This window comes from Notamacropus eugenii, chromosome X, assembly GCF_028372415.1.
Source record: "Notamacropus eugenii isolate mMacEug1 chromosome X, mMacEug1.pri_v2, whole genome shotgun sequence".
Lineage (NCBI taxonomy): Eukaryota > Metazoa > Chordata > Mammalia > Diprotodontia > Macropodidae > Notamacropus > Notamacropus eugenii.
In genome coordinates, this window is record NC_092879.1 from 60,535,146 (window position 1) to 60,549,563 (window position 14,418).

At 40.3% G+C, this 14,418-nt stretch overlaps 1 protein-coding gene across 5 annotated transcripts in view; it reads right to left on the reverse strand.

Annotated features, from left to right (window-relative positions):
- Positions 1–14,418, reverse strand: part of MCF2 (MCF.2 cell line derived transforming sequence) — a 141,732-nt gene that overhangs the window by 59,370 nt on the left and 67,944 nt on the right. For all 5 annotated transcript variants that reach the window (XM_072626542.1, XM_072626540.1, XM_072626543.1 and 2 more), the window contains one exon: positions 1,876–1,995. In XM_072626542.1, the coding sequence (XP_072482643.1) occupies positions 1,876–1,995 (120 nt within the window). The remainder of the gene's footprint in view (positions 1–1,875; positions 1,996–14,418) is intronic.

A 14,418-nucleotide genomic window follows, 5' to 3' on the forward strand; every position in this document is an offset into this window, starting at 1 on the left:
AATACACAAGGATCTGGGATTTCTGTGGGAACTATACACACATACCCCAATACATCAAGACCCTCTATATCAGGGGTTCTTAACCTGGGGTCCATGAAATTAGGGGTTTTTAAAAATATCTTGACAACTGTAATTAAATATAATCTATTTCCTTTGCAATCCTATGTATTCCATTTTATACATCTAAAAACATAATTCCCAGAAGGGGTAACTTTCACTAGACTGCCAAAAAAAGTCCAGGACATGACAATTTTAGAAGCCAGAATCTAAAACTTAGTAGATAATGTGTTAGAATTTGCCTGAGACTCAGAAACAGCTAGTGACTTGCATATGGTTACACAAAGGTAGGAACTGTGAGAGGAGAAATTTGAACTCAGACCTTCCTGACTCCAATCCAATACTGGACACAGAGACAGAACTGAAAAACAGCCCTAACCTCAGGAAGTTTACATTCTGCTGCAGAACACGCATACAGACAAATACTTGTACTGACTACAATGCACCCTCTCTGTTTATCCTGCCTCCAACACTTTTAAGTGCCTTTGGGGAGGGGGGACAAATGGGTTAAAGTGACTTGCCCAGGGTCACACATAGTAGGTGACTGAGACAAGATTTGACCTCAAGTCCTCCTGATTCCAGGGCTAATGCTCTATCTGGTGAGCCACCTAGCTGCCCCTAAATATATTACATTTATTTTTTTATTTTTATTTTTTTTAATATACAATTTATTTATTTTTCAGTTTTTAACATTCATTTCCACAAAAAGTTGAATTCAAAATTTCCTCCCCATCTCTCCCCATCCCCCACTCCAGGACAGTATGGCCCCCATCCACTTCTTCCTCCAGTCTGTCCTCGCTTCTATTACCCATCCTTCTTCCATCCCCCTTTCCCTCTATTGGGCAAAATAGATTTCTATACTCCACTGCCTGTATAGCTTAATTTCCAGTTGCAAGGCATATTTTTTTTAAAGGCAAGCCATTCTGAACCCCAGTCTCCTCATCTGTAAAATGAGGATGGTGACACCTATACTATCTACTTCACAGGGATATTGTGAGGTACAAATGATAAAATATGTGCCAAGTACTACAAAATGCTGGTTGTTATACTAAAAGTTGGAACGAAAAAAAGATCAGGATGTTCTGAAATTTCCTAGGATTCAAGCTCCAGTTACTTTACAACCCAGAACATATTTTTCTTTAAAAGAAAGAAAAGAATCCTCATACAAAGAATCCTTAGCTCCTTTCATGGTTCATCTCAAGTACCCCCTCCTACACGAGGCCTCTGATGTTCCCAGTTGCTAGGGATCTCTTTCTCTTGAAATTACTCTGTATCATTTTTTATATTCTTTGCATTTACCCATGTTGCATCTCCCTAGGAGATAGTAAGCCCTTTACGGGCAGGGAATTGTTTTGTTTTTATCTGTGAATCCTCGGTATCTAGAACTATGCCCAGTGCTTAATAAATGGTTGTTAAGCCATTGAAGAAATGACAAGTTTAAAAAATGAATGTTTTCACATCTTTTGTAAAGTATTAAGCAATGCAATTATTTCTCTTTGATCTTGAGGAAGAAGAGGTCAACTATTTTCTTTGATATAAGGGAAGGTTTAATACCAAGGGAGGAGGATAATACCCAGAAATTACTGTAAGAAGAAAAGCTAAGGCATTGATAAAATAATTTTTTAAAAAAGCAAAATATTTTAAAATTTGATTTCCCGACAGTTTAAATTTTAGCTTCGACTCGTTATAATGGTCTATTTGCTGCCAGACAAGCAGAACCCCTAAATGGAGAGTGTAAAGTCTTTAGGAGGATTAGAGTGTTTACACACTTATCAAAAAATACTCTTAAAAAGAAAAAAAAAAAACCAATACTCTTACCGGCAATTTGAGAATGAAATCATCTTGACTGAACCGAAAGCCAATGTCTGTGAAAGTGCGTTGGATAAAACTTGTGGGCCTCAAGACCATAACTAAATGCAAGTTGCCTGGAAAAGAGGCCTGGGGACAAAAAAACAGAAACAAAAAGAAAACACACAATCAGGAGATTCCCTTCCCCTCCCTCAGCCATTGAGTCATCTAGACAGTCACTGGCAAAGTCAAGAGTCCCATTAAATTTCAGAGTCATGAAGCCTGTAGGGAAAGACTCACAAAACACAGAAATCACCAACTAGAACCCCTTGCAAGTGAGAATTGCACCTCGTGCTATATTTTCCTTAAACAGTGAGTCATACGTTTAGTACTCAGAACACATTTTTCCATGGAGACAAGGGCAGTTCCCAGACTAGCCCACAAGTTCCAATTTAACACATAATGTAGCTGAAAGACAATAGATCTACAATTAATAATAGGAGAGAAACATACTGTGTGTCACTCATTTAAAGATCACAAAGGATCTCTAGGATATAAAACCTAGCAATGTGTATTAAGATAGATATTTCCTGAGATATTTCAATCAAAAAAAGACCCTTTCCCCATCATCTTCTCATCCTTCCCCAACTCAGCTCCTCCCCAACCAGCTACCTACTTGGACACCATTCTATCAGAAATAATTATACCCTGACACGCTCACTCTTTTTTTTGAGTGTTCCTTCTACCTCACACAAGCTCGGGGTTGGCCTTCTGCTTTTGCCCTCCCTAATGGGCTGCTCCTCTCATTCTACCTGGCTATTAAGGAGACATCTGCAAATCCCTTGGCCCACTGGACCCTTCCAGCCCTCTTTTCTGCTGTCATTAGTCAATCACCTCTACTCCTCTGAAACTCACATGATCCTCTCCTTAAATTTCCTGCTGTCACCCACCACCCTCTGGTAATCCTTTTGACTTGCTCAGCCATGCAGAATGAGACTTATATTTTCAGACATGGTCAATGAGAGAATGTATTTTACTTGACTATGTGTATTTGTTGCAAGGGTTGGCTTGTCTTTCATTCTTTTTCCAAAGGGGGAGAAAGAGAAAATAAATGCTTAGTAATTAAAATTGAAATTATAAAAGTCAAAAATGGGTCATAAAAGGGACCCTAGTTGCATTATGAAAGTAACTGAGCTCCCTTCCCCCCAATCCCTTCCTCATTTTTTTGTGTATTCCTTTGTTTTCTCAATCTTTGAGTTTCTCTTTCTGTATGTAGGGAAGGCAAGTTGCTACAACAGAAAAACTAAGTGGGCCTGGAATTGAGAGACTCAGGTTTGAATTCTTTCTGTATGGCTATGGATAAGTAATTTAGCCTCTCTGTATCTCAGTCTGCTTATCTGTAAAATACCTGTACTGCCCATGGTAAGACGCAAACATTATAAACATTTGAGCCACCATTATGATCACTGTTCTCATATCTTCTTTTAGGAGTCAAGTTTGGACTCTGATCCGTGATCCCCCAATAGCCAGAGAGTAGGGAGAAAGAAGCTGCAGGAAGAGTTCAGATGGGAGTCCCTGGGCTCTATCAAGCCCAGGCTACAGAGAGGGAGGAGGGAATGAAGCCAGTTCATTGAGTGCTATTTAGGCCAAGAGGCTGTGGCAGCCAGGGCATTTAAGAAAAGCAAACAGTGAGAATCTATCTTTGGACAAAGTTGACTGTTAGAATTCCACAGGGAGAAGGAGGGAGAAGAATTGAGTCCCAAATCAGAGGTAATGACAAAGAGCACCTAATTTCCATGTTAGAAGGGCCCTCCAAGGCCAGTTGGTCCAACCCACACCTGCACAAGAATGTCCATGATAACATTCCCAACAAGTGATCACCAAGCCCCCTTGCCTAAAGACAGAGAGCCCCACCCCCACCCCAGGTTGCCCATTCCACTTGAAGGCAGCTCTCACTTAGTAGGACTTTCCTGACATCAAGGAAATCGAATTTACTTCTTGCCAAATCACCCCCATTACGACTAGTTCTGCCCTCTGGGGTCAAGCAGAACAAATTGAATCACCTCTTGCCAACACTTAAAGTACTCATACACAGTTGTTAAGCTCCACCTAAAGTTATCTCCAGGTTAAATATCCCCAGTTGCTTCAATCCTCACAAGCTAGTGATGTGCTTCAATTTTTCTCACTATCCTAATTGTTCTCTTGTAGACACTCTCTTGCCACCAAAGCCTACCCCCATCCCCCCACAATCTGTGGTGCCCAGAACTGGACCCAATCTACCAATTGGGGTCTGACTAGGGCAGAAGATAGAAGGACTAAAGAGGTGATTTCTTTGGTCCCTCTTATCATGCTCCTCCTCCTCCTTGTGTTGCTTAATAATCACTCTACTTTACTCTAAGGACTCAAATCCATCTTTGAGACTTAATGGCCCCTCATTCTAGGAGTACTATTTTGTTTCTCTTACTTTAATAAAACTTCCCCCATAATCCTGCTAACCAAGGGCTTGGAAGTAGAAGGCCAATTGTGGAGATTTTTCTCAGTATTTGGGTAGTTGGAGGGATGACATACACACACACACACACACACACACACACACACACACACACAGAGAGAGAAAGAGAGAGAGAGGGAGGGAGCACAGGGTGAGTTGAAGAGGAAAGGATGATATCTAAAAAAATAAAATTAAGGGGTGAGAGAGGAATATATTGGGAGGAGAAAGGGAGAAATGGAATGGGGCAAATTATCACTCATAAAAGAGGCAAGAAAAGTTTTTTCAGTGGAGGAGAAAAGGGAGGAGGTGAGATGGAAAAAGTGAATCTTACTCTCTTCACATTTGGCTTAAGGAGGGAATAACATGCTCACTCAATTTGGTATGAAAATCTATCTTACACTACAGGAAAGTAGGGGAGAAGGGGACAAGTGGGGTGAGGGTCATGATAGAAGGGAGGGCAAATGAGAAGAGTGAGTAATTAGAAGTAAAGACTTTTGGGGAGGGACAAGGTCAAAAGAGAGAATAGAATAAATGGGGGGGCAGGATAGGATGGAGAGAAATATAGTTATTCTTACACAACATGACTACTGTGAAAGTCTTTTGCAAAGCTATACATATATAGCCTATATTGAATTGCTTGCCTCCTCAGTGGGGATGAGTGGGGAGGGAGGAAAGGAGAAAAGTTAGAACTCAGAGTTTTAGGAATGAATATTGAGAATTGTTTTTTTCATGTAACTGGGAAATAAGAAATACAGGTAATGGGGTATAGAAATCTATCTTGCCCTACAAGAAAAGAAAGAAGAAGGGGATAAGGGAAGGGAGGGGTGTGATAGAAGGGAGGGCATATTGAGGGAAGGGGTAATTGGATTGTAAGGCATTATGGGATGGGAGGAAGGGAGAGATGGGGAGAAAATTTGGAACTCAAAATTTTGTGGAAATGAATGCTGAAAACTAATTAATAAATAAACATTAAAAAGCCTATGAACAAAAATATTTTGAGAGACTAAAATGGTTAGTCCTGTCTAATAAAATCCAAGTCTACAACAAAAAAAAATGCCATCTACCCTATGGGCCTCCACTTTCCTCTCATTCTCTTCTTAATCCCATACAATCCAGCTTCCACCTTCATTTTTCCACCAAAACTATTCTCTCCAAAGTTACCAATGATCTATTAACTGACAAATCCAATGGTATTTTCTCAATCCTCACTCTCCTTGCTCTTTCTATACTCTTTGACAATGCTGATCACTCTCCTCCTTGATACTCTTTTCTCACTAGGTTTTTGGGTTTTCCTTGTACCTATAAGACTTCTCTTTCTCAATCTCTTTTGCTGCATCCTCCTCCAGATCATGACCTATAGGTGTCCCACCGGGTTCTGTCCTAGTCCCTGTTCTCTTCCCCGTACTACCTCACTTGGTGAGGCCATCAGCTCCCATGGATTTAATTATCATTTATATGCTGATAACTCTCAAATCTACCTATTCTCCCCCAAACTTCTCTTCTGACTTCCAATCTCACATCTCCAACTGCTCACATCTGGAAATGGATGTCCAGTAGACATCTTAAAGTAAACATGTCCATACCCAAACTCATTATCTTTCCTCCGAAATCCTACCTCATTCCTACCTTACTTATTACTGTAGAGGTCAACACCATTGTCCCAGGACCTCAAGCTCAAAATCTAGGTATCATCTTTGACTCTTCATTATCTCTCACTGCTCCACCCCATAACCAAGATGTTGCTAAGGCCTGCTGATTTCACCTTTGCTACATCTCTGGAATACATACACCTCCTTCTCTCCTCTGACACTACCACCACCTGGGTACAGATCCTGATCACCTCATGCCTGGACTATTGCAACAGTTACTGGTAGCTCTGCCTGCCTCAAGTCTCCCCACTCCATCCTCCATTCAGCCACCAAAGTGATCCTCCTAAAGCTCTGGTCCAACCATCTCACCCCACCTGTACATATACACTCAATAAACTCATGGCTCCCTATAGCCTTCAGGGTCAAATATAAAAATTCTGTTTGACATTCAAAGCCATTCATAACTTATCCCTCTCCTGTTTTTCCAGTCTTCTTATATCTTCCTAATACTCTGATTCAGTGACAATGGCCTTGTCACTGTTCCACAAACAAGTTAGTCTTTCTCCTGGCTCTGACATTCACTATGGCTATCTCCCATGCCTGGATGCTCTCCTTCTTCATCTTTACCTCCTGCCTGCCCTGACTTCTTTTAAGTCCCAACCAAAATCCCATCTTCTACAGGAAGCCTTTCCCAACTTCACAATTCTACTGCCTTTCCTCTCTAAATTATTTTCTATTTATCTTGCATAAAGCTCATTTGTACATCCTTGTTTGCTTGTTTTCTCTCCCATTTGACTGTGAGCTCCTTGAGGGCAGGGACTGTCTTTTGCCAATTTTTGCATCCCCAGTATTTAGGGCAGTATCTGGCACATAGCAGCACTTACTAAATGCTGATTGAGTGATTGACTGATCCACCCTCCAGTGAAAAAAGGAACAGAGGGAAGAGAGAGTAAGCAATAGGGAAAAATAATGAGTGAGGGGATTAAAATTACCAAAGATCCCAGGAAGAAGAAAAATCAAAGACCTGACAAACAAACAGACAAATCAAGAGGGAAAACATTAACAACTGAAGGAAATATAGCCTCCAGATCTAGTAAATGAGTTGAGGCACCTATGAATAAATACTGTAAAACAAAGGAAAATGAACCAACACTTGATGAGACAGAGGATCCTGTGAAATCTGAGAACATGGAACCACAGCATGCTCTTTCTGAGTGACTTAAAAAAAGAAATGAGAATTATGAGAACAGAATTTGCTGCCTCTACATAAAAAACAATTGGTAGAATAGAAAAGCCTGAATCATCAATGACAAATCTCACCAAAGAAACAAAAGAGAGAACAATAATTGTATTTCAAATACACAGAAATGAGAGATAATCCAGAAGTAGAGAAGCTAAAAACAATAACATTAAAAGAAATTTACTCTCTATCCAATCAAAACATACTGAACTCAAAGACAGGATACAAATTAAAGAATATCAGTTTCCAATAAAACAAACAAACAAATACCTGAAAACCATAATGCAAGAAATAATACAAGAAAATTGCCCAGAATTTCTGAATAAGAAAATTAAGTACAATTTGAAAGAAATCAAAGATTACCTTCTATAAATTCTCTAAGGTATCTGGAGGGAGAATTTCAAATATGAAGGAAAGGAAATTTAAATAACACAAGACTATTCCCCATCCACAAGAATACTCAGGAGGGAATGGAGCAATATGTTCCAAAAAGCACTTGAACTCAGGATGAAGCCCACAATGATCTACTCTGCAAATCTGAGCTTAATTACATCTGAAAATGCCTTGATATTCAATAATAATTTGAAAATTTCTTACACAACCAGATCAGAAGAGATTATTTGCTTTCTGAAAACAGTACCCCCCAAAATGCAGGAAGGATGAATGAATGTGGCAGCCAAAGACAGAAACAGCAACAGAGTAAGAATATAGAAAACAGGAAGAGATTTGTTTCTAAATGTACACAAGATGATAGGAGTAAATCCAGAAGTCATGTGGAGACAACAGTGGAGAAGTAAGCCTAGAGCAAGATAGACCAAACTTTCTGGCATTGTGCCTACAGGTGAATAATGTGTTTTATGAGACTACATTACAAAATGCAAGGCTGTTTGAAAGGGTGGAAGGGAACAGGGAGATAGAGGGGAGTGTGAGGAGCCTGGATCAAATCAAGGGCTAGCAATGAGGGGAAGATGACCCCTGTGGTCTCTCAGGAAGAAAAGGAAGGATTGAAAAGGAAAGATGTGAAAGAAGGAGGCCTTTCTTTGGTGGTGGGAAGGGTTGCCACAAGATGAATGCTCCTAAGTGTGAAGAAAGATGGTTTGTGAAGGAAAATGGGAAACTTGTGCTGGGCATGGCCTGGGGCAGGGCTGGGGAACCTGGGGCCTTGGGGCCGCATGTGGCCTTCTAGGTCCTTGGGGCTGAGACCAAGTTTTACAGAACAAATCCTTTTATTAAGAAGATTTATTCTGTGAAGTTTGGATTCAGTCAAAGGGCTGCACTTGAAGACCTAGAGGGCCACATGAGACCTCAAGGCTGCAGGTCCCCACCTCTGGGCTGGGGAATGTGGTACTTGAAAAGACCACTCACCAAACCTTAGGGCAGGGGGGAGTTACAACTCCCAAAGACAACTGGGACCCAGGGAGGAAATTTTGAGGTAAATTAAGAAGGAAACCAGGGAGAGGGTACAGATCAATAGTGAGTTGTATGATCAGGGATGTAATGGGGAAGGGGGGCAACCATGTGACAATGTCCCCTCTGTCACTTAAAGAAAGTGACATTGTTCTGGGAGTAAGGTACAATGGAAAAGGGGAATCCATGGGACAAGCTCTACAAGTCAGAAGTAGCCCATAGGGGAGATCCCAGAACGCTTACCTCAAGTTTGGATTCTGTGAGAAATACCGAGGTATAGTGAAAGCTTAGATAATTACAGGAGTCATGAACTGGCGAATGAGGGTCTAGAGGAAACAGAGAGTCTGGATAATGAAGAGACTGAGAGAAGGATTGCCTGGAAAGGGGTATAAAAGTGAATTTTAAAAACCTAATGAACAAGATTAGCTCAAGTGGGGGAAGGGAGGGAAATTGATTTGACTGGGAGGGGAAAAAGAGGGAAATAATTAACCTGCTAAAAGAAGGAAAGAAAAAAGAATTAATAAGAAAAGCATACCTACATTTCCATATGTTTCTTTAAGAGGACCCACCATAGCCAGGAGAGTGAAAAAAATCTTCCAAAAATTCTTTGTGTCCTAAGAAAACCATAGCTCCTCTTGGAAGCCTGGGATAGGGAGATTCAGCACGGCTAGATTCTCACCACACTCAAGGCAAAAGTCCAGGACTCGAGGATATAGCAAGGACTGTGGAGCTCTGGGTGCCCATCTGGCATCAGGTCCCAAACAGATGCCAAACTGATATTTTTAAATTAGAAGTCTGACCATGCCACCTCCTCACTCAAGAAGCTTCCTTTGTTCCCTATTGCCTCTAGGAAAAATCTAAACTACCTCCTTTGTTTGGCAATGAAAGTCCTTTGCAATCTCTCTCTAGCCTATCTATCCACAGTGATTACCTAATACTGCCTGGCATTACATTCCAGGCAAATTGGCCTGCTTGCCATTACCCATACATACTATTTCATCCATCACCTCTGTGCTTTCGCTCAGGCTGTTCCCCACTCATGGAACACTCTCTGTACTCACTCCAGACTCTTTCAATTACTAGTTTTCTTCGAAGTTCAGTTCAAGTTTTTTGTCAGTCCCTCCCAGAATTATTCTGTTTAGATTTGGTCTTTAGTAATCTATGTACATGTTACTTTTTCCCCAGTAAAATGTAATCTCCTTGAGGGCAGAGCTCATTTTACTTCTGTCTGTATATCCCCAACATCCAGCAAAATGTTTTGCACTTAGTAGGTACACAGTAAACACTTGTAAAATTTAATTTAATCAAGTTGAATCTTGCCCACAAAGTCTAACCGAGAGGAGGAGGGATGAAAGGGAAACCCCCAACATTGGTTAATTTCTCAAATTTGTAGCCACACTCCACTCCAGTATAAGAGATGGAGACAGAAAGACTCTTAAACCAAAAGGCATAGCCACTTTGGACAGGAGGGAAGGTAGCCCAGTAGCCTTCAGCCTGAAGAGGTGTAAAAAAGAATGGAAGAAGACTGGTGTCTACTCTAAGAAGGACCCAAAGGTAATCTCTCCCACCAAAGGGGTTAGAGGAAGAAGGGGTGGATCAATGAGGCTAAGATGGTAGTTCTTCTGAGTTTCACCAAGTACATAGCATGACCTTAGAATAGGGGAAGAGATTAGGAAGGGGACAAGAAAGAAACTGCTGCGTCAGCTAAGATGACGCTGGTAGAAGAAACATTGAGAACAGCCTGCAGTATTTGATCTTTTAGCTTAAGCACCAAGCACCCAGAGAATTCTTTCAAAAGATTATTCCATACTAATCAGATCATTCCCATTAAAAAAACTCCTTCTCATTATTTCATCCTAAAATCACCTTCTTGATTTAATTTTCAAAATATTTAGCAATTTACTTGACAAAAAAAAATCCCACAAAAATTTGCATTCATAAAAAAACTTCTAAAAGAATGAGACTATCTTTTGCCAGTATAATTACATTAGCAAAATCCATCAGTGCACGCTAATTTTAGAAGGCTTGTTGAGCCAATATCTCCATGCTTTAGGTTCTTTGAATACAGGGATCTTCCAATCTACTAACCATTCTCAATATGAGCAGCCAAGTTTGAAAGATCAAACAACCAGCTTGTAGAGTATCTAGACAGAGGCTGACCAATTGGACCAACAGTCCAATTTCCAGGAGAGAAACTTTATTTCTAGGGCCATGCCATCTATAAGAGACACAAATGTTACCTCCCCTGCTCCTAGGTCTATAAGGTAGCCCCAAATGAAGCAGACTGGGATCAGCATATGGTCACTTTGGCTCATGGAGACCTGGATGGAAGAATGATGCTATAAAACAACCAGATCATAAGAGAAGGATCATCCAGAACAGGAGCCATTTCTGGTCCTCCACAAATGTTGGGGTGGAAGCAGAGGAGGGGACAAAGGACAGAAAATGAAGCAGCAGAAGTACATATGGTAACAGTACAAGGGTCAGTAAATGCAAAAATTACCTTCTTAATTTGATCTGTATGAGTGCCCCATTGCAGCACTGCCTCTTCCATCATGAATCTTTCATTTTTCTGCTTTGTCTCCTATTTCCCTGACTGTCCCTTCTGTCTCTTTTTCTCCCTCATCTCTGTCTCCTGGCTTTCCTGATTTCCTTCAAGTTTCTGGAGAGCAATTTGGAACTATACCCAAAAGGCTATAGTCTGTGTATACCCTTTGATCCAGAAATACCACTACTAGGCCTGTATCCCAAAGAGATCATAAAGAAGGGAAAAGGATCCACATACTCAAAAATATTTATAGCAGCAATTTTTGTGGTGGCAAAGAATTGGAAATTAAGGGGATGCCTATCAATCGGGGAATGGCTAAACAAGTTGTGGTATATGAATGTAACGGAATACTATTGTTCCACAGGAAATGATGAGCATGCAGACTTCAGAAAAAACTGCAAAGACTTACATGAACTGATGCCGAGTGAAGTGAATACAACCAGGAGAACACTGTACATGGTAACAGGAATACTGTGTGATGATCAACTTTGAGAGATTTAGCAGTCTATTCTCAGCAATGCAATGATCTGAGACAATTCCAAAAAACTCATGATGAAAAATGCTATCCATGCCCAGAGAAAGAACTATGGAGTCTGGAGGCTGAACTATATGATCTGAGTGCAGGTCAAAGCATACTATTCTCCTTTTTTTTCTTTCTCATGGTTTTCCCCTTTTGTTCTGATTCTTCTTTCACAACATGACTAATATGGAAATATATTTACTATGATTGTACATGTATAGCTTATATCAGATTTCTTGGAGAGGGAGAAAATTTAGAGCTCAAAATCTTATAAAAGTGAATGTTGAAAACTAAAAATAAATTTTTTTTTAAAAAAGAGAGAGAAAAGTCTCAGTTAAAATCCTATCTTCTACAAAGAAGCCTTTCCTGATCCCCCTTAATGCTGGCGCCTTCCCTCTGAGGATTATTTCCAATTTATCCTGTATGTAACTTGTTTGTACATAATTGTTTTCATGTTTCATCCCACTCCACCCCATGAGACTGTGAGCTCCTTGAGATCAAGGGTTGTTTTTATCTTTCAGCACTTAGCACAGTTTCTAGCACATAATAGGTGTTTAATAAATGTTAGATTGCTGACTGACTCATTTTCTTCCCAAACTTTAAATATTCATGTTCCTCAAACTTCTGTTCTAAATCTTCTCATCTATCTATTTTCTTTCCCTTGGTGAACTCCCACAAAGTCAAGGATCTCTTCCTTGCAAGTGACTTTCAGTGCATCTGTCAGCATGCATCACTTTCAGGTCTCTCCTGTTCCCCTCCTCATCTCTATGGACCTCACTTCTCCCCATAGGCTCTACCTCCACCCAATAGGACCCATAACATATTGATGACATCCCCAGAAATTTTTGGGTTAAGTGACTGATGAGTACACAGAATCTGAGAGCCAGAAAAGATCGTGGTAACAATCAAGAATTCAAGAAAGGAATTCTCATTATTAACATAGTCAACAAATGTTCACCCAGACTCTAAATGAAGATCTCCAAGAAGGAAACACTCACCACCCTTTGAGAAAGCCCCTTGTGGATAGCCCTCACTATTAGGAAGCTTTTCCTGATAAGCCTCAATTTGCCTTCCTATGGTTTTCACCCATGGTTCCTGCTTCTACCCTCTGGAGCCAAACAGAACAAACTTAACCCTTCATCCATAGAACAGCGCTTCAGATCTCTGAAAGCAGCTATCATGTAACCCCTAAGGCTTCTCCTCTCTGAAATAAATGTACCCAGGCCCTCTGGTGGAGGTCACAATAAATTATTTTTAATAGATGAAGAAAAGAATGGAGACAGCACATGAAGTATTCATAAGTTGGATGATTCCACCCTGAATGGCTGATGTTGCCGATGTGTTGATACTAACTTCAGAAGACTCTTACTTTGTCATCTCAGCTTCACAACAGTCCAAAGGCAGCCTTGGAAATAGAGGGGAACCAGCTATTGTATAAGAATACAGGGATAGAGATTTCATCAGTTTGTTATACCATTGGTCTAAGGAATTCCTGGATGAGGAATCTCCCTTTGCTAACTCAGGTCAGTACCTTCTCTGTAACACAAAGTCTTAAAGAGTTGCCTAGAATACTGTGTATGTCAGAGGCAGGACCTGAATCCAGGTCTTCCAGGCTGTGAGGTTGGCTCTCTATCCACCACACTCCAATTGCCTTGTTGGGCAATAAGAAATGACAAAAAGAAGAACTCAGTGAAACCCAGAAGATGTTTATGAACAGATGTCAGGGAAATCAGCAGATCCCAAAGAACCAGGACTAAAACTATGTCAATGAAAAGGTCACTAAAAAGAAACAGAAATGGGCATAACTCAAAGACCAACCACAAACCTAGAGGTTACATTCTTTTCCACCTGTCAGAGACACAGGAACCACAAAGACAGAATTTTACAATATCAGATGTTGTCTTGGCATCAATTGTTTTTATTTGTTGCAAGACAAACCTCAATTCCAGATGAGAATATCCATAAATGACTAAGAAAATTCAAACAAAAGGCCTTGCTAAAAGTTTTTTTTTTATAAACATGTAAATATAAATGGTTACTTTCTTCTAGTTCCAAGGACACTTCTTTTCTAAGTCCCGGATATATAGCTGTGAGGCCCTCTTATCAAGTGAGTGATAAGAAACCAAGTATCATTTCAATTTCCTGAAAAATAAAAACCTCATATCCTAGAAAACATCCATTAAGAGTTGGTTAAAAGTCCAAGGGCATTCTAGAAATGAATCAACTACTTTCTGAGAGTATGTTGCACAAGAAACGAAAAGATTTAGGGCTGGGAGGGTGAGGGGGGAGACAAGGGTCATTCTCATGGCTCTCCTTAAAGGAACACCTAAACACTATAAAGACATAAGTAAATCAGATAACCTTTGTGCTCCAGACATTCTATCCAAAGACTTCATGTCAGGGACTATGTCACCTAGTTCTTGTTTATTCTACCTCCTGACTACCAGGTCAGTCCTTTTTACTTGTCTCAGCATATCTGATCATAATTCTTTCAGGCTGAAAATTGTCAGGTGTCAGCCAACAACATTTAGTTCTATATTTTATTCTATATGTAATTCCCTTTACTGACAAAGATTTCAACTCCTTCCAGGTCTTTTGGCTACCACCAAAGTGCCTTCATCAGGTAGTAGCATCACTGGGATATGGGGGTGACCCCAGGTTTCCCAAGGATATACTAATGGAGTACAAGATCTGGCAGATGTTACCAAAATGAGCTTTGAGTCTAAAGAGAATCTACATATCATTTCTAGTTAAGGGCTCAGGTCATGCAGTGGATAT